Below are 6949 nucleotides of genomic sequence, written 5' to 3'. Positions count from 1 at the left end.
CCATCCCTCCATCCTATCCATCTCTCCATCCTCTCCATCTCTCCATCCTCTCCATCCCTCTCCATCTCTCCATCCCTCCATCCTCTCCATCTCTCCATCCTCTCCATCCTCTCCATCCCTCTCCATCTCTCCATCCCTCCATCCTCTCCATCCTCTCCATCCTCTACATCCTCTCCATCCCTCCCATCCTCTCCATCCTCTCCATCTCTCCATCCTCTCCATCCTCTCCATCCCTCCATCCTCTCCATCCCTCTCCATCCTCTCCATCCTCTCCATCCCTCTCCATCTCTCCATCCCTCCATCCCTCCATCCTCTCCATCCTCTCCATCCCTCCATCCTCTCCATCCTCTCCATCCCTCCATCCTCTCCATCCTCTCCATCCTCTCCATCCTCTCCATCCCTCTCCATCTCTCCATCCCTCCATCCCTCCATCCTCTCCATCCTCTCCATCCTCCATCCTCTCCATCCTCTCCATCCCTCTCCATCTCTCCATCCCTCCATCCCTCCATCTCTCCATCCCTCTCCAGGACATGTTAGGTGACGCCACCTTTGCCCTCCCCTACTGGAACTTTGCCATTGGCGGCAGTGAGTGTGACGTGTGTACTGACGACCTCTTGGGAGCCAGGTCTGCCTTCGATATGAACAGCCTCAGCCCCAACTCTGTCTTCTCCCAGTGGAGGGTGATCTGTGAGAGTGTAGAGGACTACGACACTCTGGGAACCATCTGTAACAGTGAGCATGATATGTCCTAACACCTTGTAAACACTACAACACTCTGGGAACCATCTGTAACAGTGAGCATGATATGTCCTAACACCTTGTAAACACTACAACACTCTGGGAACCATCTGTAACAGTGAGCATGATATGTCCTAACACCTTGTAAACACTACGACACTCTGGGAACCATCTGTAACAGTGAGCATGATATGTCCTAACACCTTGTAGACACTACAACACTCTGGGAACCATCTGTGACAGTGATGACAACCAGAGTATTATTACTAACCCTGTGCTATGGAAACCGAGCATGCTTTTTTAGTCCAGTACTAGGGTTGATCTGGGGCAGAGAAACGGACAGTTACTAACCCAAGACTGATCTGGGGCAGAGAAACTGACAGTTACTAACCCAAGACTGATCTGGGGCAGAGAAACTGACAGTTACTAACCCAAGACTGATCTGGGGCAGAGAAACTGACAGTTACTAACCCAAGACTGATCTGGGGCAGAGAAACTGACAGTAACTAACCCAAGACTGATCTGGGGCAGAGAAACTGACAGTTACTAACCCAAGACTGATCTGGGGCAAAGAAACTGACAGTTACTAACCCAAGACTGATCTGGGGCAGAGAAACTGACAGTTACTAACCCAAGACTGATCTGGGGCAGAGAAACTGACAGTTACTAACCCAAGACTGATCTGGGGCAGAGAAACTGACAGTTACTAACCCAAGACTGATCTGGGGCAGAGAAACTGACAGTTACTAACCCAAGACTGATCTGGGGCAGGGAAAGTGACAGTTACTAACCCAAGACTGATCTGGGGCAGAGAAACTGACAGTAACTAACCCAAGACTGATCTGGGGCAGAGAAACTGACAGTAACTAACCCAAGACTGATCTGGGGCAGGGAAAGTGACAGTAACTAACCCAAGACTGATCTGGGGCAGGGAAAGTGACAGTAACACTAACCCAAGACTGATCTGGGGCAGGGAAAGTGACAGTAACTAACCCAAGACTGATCTGGGGCAGGGAAAGTGACAGTAACTAACCCAAGACTGATCTGGGGCAGGGAAAGTGACAGTAACTAACCCAAGACTGATCTGGGGCAGGGAAAGTGACAGTAACACTAACCCAAGACTGATCTGGGGCAGGGAAAGTGACAGTAACTAACCCAAGACTGATCTGGGGCAGGGAAAGTGACAGTAACTAACCCAAGACTGATCTGGGGCAGGGAAAGTGACAGTAACTAACCCAAGACTGATCTGGGGCAGGGAAAGTGACAGTAACTAACCCAAGAATGATCTGGGGCAGGGAAAGTGACAGTAACTAACCCAAGACTGATCTGGGGCAGGGAAAGTGACAGTAACTAACCCAAGACTGTGCCACTCTGGATAGTGGGAACCATCTGTAACAGTGATTTTGGTTGGACCTGAGAATTAGTACTGGCTAGTGATTTCTCTGGGCTTTGGAAGGAATTATAACTAACACACAATGAACAAAAGGGTCCTGAAGGTCTGAAGTAAGGAATCAGTATTATAATATGCTTTCACATGACTCCAGATTAGGAGATTAGTCTGGTTGGTATGCATAATCTGGGCCAGATTACAACACTCACTTCCTCCTACTTTTGTCTCAGTAAATGTCCTACAATTTCCTAGGGATTCAAAATTGCATCAATTGGGAGAATTGAGTCAGAATTGTGACCTGACAGAACATGAGAGGAGTGAGGGTGTGTGACCTGACAGAACATGAGAGGAGTGAGGGTGTGTGACCTGACAGAACATATGAGAGGAGTGAGGGTGTGTGACCTGACAGAACATGAGAGGAGTGAGGGTGTGTGACCTGACAGAACATGAGAGGAGTGAGGGTGTGTGACCTGACAGAACATGAGAGGAGTGAGGGTGTGTGACCTGACAGAACATGAGAGGAGTGAGGGTGTGTGACCTGACAGAACATGAGAGGAGTGAGGGTGTGTGACCTGACAGAACATGAGAGGAGTGAGGGTGTGTGACCTGACAGAACATGAGAGGAGTGAGGGTGTGTGACCTGACAGAACATGAGAGGAGTGAGGGTGTGTGACCTGACAGAACATGAGAGGAGTGAGGGTGTGTGACCTGACAGAACATGAGAGGAGTGAGGGTGTGTGACCTGACAGAACATGAGAGGAGTGAGGGTGTGTGATATCTAGTCGTTGTCCAGAGTCTGTCTACTAGATGATCCTCTTAACCTCAGTATACAGGGAACAACACCTTATAAGGGGGGATGGTTTACTTATTATGGTCATGTGATTTCCTAATATGGGCATTATTAGGCTTAGGAGGAAGAAGTCTGCCAGTCTATTGGTTCTCTTTGATCAAGAGGAATTACACTCAAATAGACAGATAGACAGCACACAGCTATGCAGTATCTCCTCGTGTGTGTGTGTGTGTGAGAGAGAGAGAGAGAGAGAGAGAGAGAGAGAGAGAGAGAGAGAGAGAGAGATTTTCCTGACCTGTGACCACATGACCTAACCAGGGGGAAAACTCTGAAAACGTCTTTGTAATCCTTGATTTGATTCCTCCATTCCTTGCCTCCCTCTCAAAGCTCATTGGAGGAAAGGATCCAATCAAGGTCCTTCCCCTTCGAGCCCCTCCTCCAGTGAGCTTTGAGAGGGAGGTGAGGACTGATGAAGGAAAGGGTTTAACGGCTAGCTAAAGCTACGTTTTCAGACAGAGCCAAGGAGTTTGGCTTTGCCCAAGGAAAAACACCCTATTCCATTTATAGTGCACTACTTTAGACCAGAGCCCCTTTATAGTGCACTACTTTAGACCAGAGCCCATTTATAGTGCACTACTTTAGACCAGAGCCCCTTTATAGTGCACTACTTTAGACCAGAGCCCCTTTATAGTGCACTACTTTAGACCAGAACCCCTTTATAGTGCACTACTTTAGACCAGAGCCCCTTTATAGTGCACTACTTTAGACCAGAGCCCCTTTATAGTGCACTACTTTAGACCAGAGCCCCTTTATAGTGCACTACTTTAGACCAGAGCCCATTTATAGTGCACTACTTTAGACCAGAGCCCCTTTATAGTGCACTACTTTAGACCAGAGCCCCTTTATAGTGCACTACTTTTGTCAACACTATGTAGGGAATAGGGTGCCATTTGAGATGCATCCATAGTAAACGTGGACGTTGACCAGTTGATCTGTGATCCCTAAGTTTAGAGACTAGTCCAATACTTTTTGACATGTGAACCCTCTGTGCCCTATAGATTCAGAGACGTGTGACCCCTAAACCCTAACCTATGACCCCTATAGATTCAGAGACCTGTGACCCCTAACCCCTAACCTATGACCCCTATAGATTCAGAGACCTGTGACCCCTAACCCCTAACCTATGACCCCTATAGATTCAGAGACCTGTGACCCCTAACCCCTAACCTATGACCCCTATAGATTCAGAGACCTGTGACCCCTAACCCCTAACCTATGACCCTATAGATTCAGAGACCTGTGACCCCTAACCCCTAACCTATGACCCTATAGATTCAGAGACCAGTCCCATCAGGAGGAACCCAGCAGGTAACGTGGCGCGTCCCATGGTGCAGAGGCTGCCTGAACCCCAGGATGTAGTGGACTGTCTGGACCTCAAAACCTTCGATACCCCCCCTTACTATTCCACCTCTTCAGAGAGCTTCAGGAACACCGTAGAGGGTGAGGATATAATAGATCCCATTTAGCAGACACTTTTATCCAAAGCGACTTACAGTTATGCATGCATACATTTTTCTCTCCTCCTCCTCTCCTCTCCTCCCTCTCTCTCCTCCCCTTCTCCTCCCTCCCGCTCTCCTCCCCTTCTCTCTCATCCTCCTCTCCTCTCCTCCCTCTCTCCTCCCCCTCTCTCTCCTCCTCCTCTCCTCCCTCTCTTTCCTCCCCTTCTCCTCTCCTCCCCTTCTCCTCCCTCCCTCTCCCCCTCTCTCTCCTCCTCCTCTCCTCTCCTCCCTCTCTCTCCTCCTCCTCTCCTCCCTCTCTCTCCTCCCCTTCACCTCCCCCTCTCTCTCCTCCTCCTCTCCTCCCTCTCTCTCCTCCCCTTCTCCTCCCCATGTCTCTCCTCTCCTCTCCTCTCCTCTCCTCTCCTCTCCTCTCCTCCCCCTCTCCTCTCCTCTCCTCTCCTCTCCTCTCCTCTCCTCTCCTCTCCTCTCCTCTCCTCTCCTCTCCTCTCCTCTCCTCCCTCCAGGCTACAGTGCCCCTCAGGGTGGCTATGACCCAGTGGTACGCAGCCTCCATAACTTGGCTCACCTGTTCCTCAACGGGACAGGAGGGCAGACACACCTGTCCCCCAACGACCCTATCTTTGTCCTGCTCCACACCTTCACTGATGCCATCTTTGATGAGTGGCTGAGCCGACACGCCCCAGGTACAGTATGTCACACCTGCAACCAATCACAGAACACAAACAATTAATTTAAACAGACCAATGGGAAAGCATCTGCAGACACACAGCTGTCAGCTCTAACATAACGTTCATGTGGTCCCCCAGGTGAGGCGGTGTACCCGGAGGAGAACGCTCCTATAGGTCACAACAGACAGTTCAACATGGTTCCCTTCTGGCCCCCCGTCACCAACGCTGAGATGTTCCTCACAGCCCCCGAGAACCTGGGATACACCTACGAGGTCACATGGCCCAGTGAGTCACACACACACACACAGAGAACCTGGGATACACCTACGAGGTCACACCCCCAGTGAGTCACACACACACAGAGAACCTGGGATACACCTACGAGGTCACACCCCCAGTGAGTCACACACACACAGAGAACCTGGGATACACCTACGAGGTCACACGGCCCAGTGAGTCATCCACAGATACTGTATGACCTTTGAACTCTACGGTCATCTTCCAAATAGCACCCTATTCCCTACATAGTGCACTACTTTTAACCAGAGTCCAGGGAATAGTGGCCTTTTGGGACGTAACTGTAGTCTGACAGTTAACTGTAATACTGATAACTCTAGTGCAGGGCTAGAGCAAAAGCCTACACTCCCAGCTGAGAGGAGGGTCAGGCTATCCACCCTGTGTGGGTCTACATAATGTAGATAACTGTTAATTTTGTTATTATTTATGGGGGTAGATCAGCTTTAATATTGCAGATAGATTGTGGGTTGCATCAATATAATTGTATGCATCATTTCCAATCCCCTATATATATATATGTTTTATTTTATTTATCAAACTGTTGCTTTGCTCTCTTACCCCACAGCTCGCCCCTACACCCTGTCCGAGATCATCACCATAGCGATCGTCGCCGTGGTGCTGGTGGCGGCGGTGGTGTCCGGCGTCATCGCGTGTGCCATGCGTGCCCGCTCGGCTGAGGGACTAGAGCCGTTGCTAGGGGAGACCTTCCGTCGCTACTCTGAGGATGACAGACGGAAGGACAAGAAGAGCCAGTCTGTAGTGTAGATACCAAGGGTACGTCTCAAACGGCACCCTGTCCCCTTTACAGTGCACTACTTTTGACCAGAACCCTATTGTTGCCATTCCCTATATAGTGCACTACTTTACCCTACGGTCCCTGGTCAAAAGCAGTGCACTATATTGAGGATAGGGTGCTATTTGAGATGCAGCCTAGACCAAGCCCTACCAGTGCCTAAACCATAACCCTATCTATAGTTTTTATTCCTTCTTCTAATAAAGTTGTACTGATTTTGAAAACCTGTGGCTGAGTGTTTTCATAATATTCAATACCCTTTGGCCCGTATCCACAAAGCGTCTCACCAGAGTATAAGACTCGGAGAGTTTTGTGGATACGGGCCCTGGATTAGTCACCTGATCAGGCACCTTTTATCCCCATACTGTAGTTAGTGGTTCCTTCATAACAGTGTCCGGGGCGCCCTCATGTGGAGAATATACTGTACTGCGCTTCGCAGCGCCACTCATCAGACAGGCGTTGTAGCCGCTTGTCTACATCCAAGGCACTACGTTAACATGCTTTGTGTGACGGTAACGCATGGGGGCTATGGAAAATGTTTTTCAAATGAAAATAGGCCGCCTACTAATAAAAAAAACGAATACATTCCAATTGCCAGTGCCGATGTAGACCGCAGCGAGTAGGCCTAAAATCACTTGCGCATTTAGTTTAGAAAAACGCCAATTCTCCTCCTTTAACAACCCCATTCATGGACTAAAACATTCCCGTCTTAATATAACCTGTCTTTTCCGATTGATCTGTTTGTGTTCTTGA

At 49.3% G+C, this 6949-nt stretch overlaps 1 protein-coding gene across 1 annotated transcript; it reads left to right on the top strand.

Annotated features, from left to right (window-relative positions):
• Positions 1 to 527: 527 nt before the first annotated feature.
• LOC311125715 (5,6-dihydroxyindole-2-carboxylic acid oxidase-like) lies at positions 528 to 6168 on the top strand (the record flags this gene model as incomplete). The annotated part of the gene is made up of 5 exons (XM_084199745.1): positions 528 to 732; positions 4251 to 4418; positions 4942 to 5121; positions 5245 to 5391; positions 5969 to 6168. Coding segments are annotated over 5 exons (900 nt in total), but the record flags the coding sequence as incomplete, so codon positions are not given.
• Between the last annotated feature and the right edge of the window lie 781 nt (positions 6169 to 6949).

This window comes from Coregonus lavaretus (genome assembly GCF_964263955.1).
Source record: "Coregonus lavaretus genome assembly, contig: HAP1_SCAFFOLD_5729, whole genome shotgun sequence".
In the NCBI taxonomy this organism is placed as follows: domain Eukaryota; kingdom Metazoa; phylum Chordata; class Actinopteri; order Salmoniformes; family Salmonidae; genus Coregonus; species Coregonus lavaretus.
Note: the sequence above shows the minus strand (reverse complement) of the source record. Positions and strands in the feature narration are given on the sequence as shown.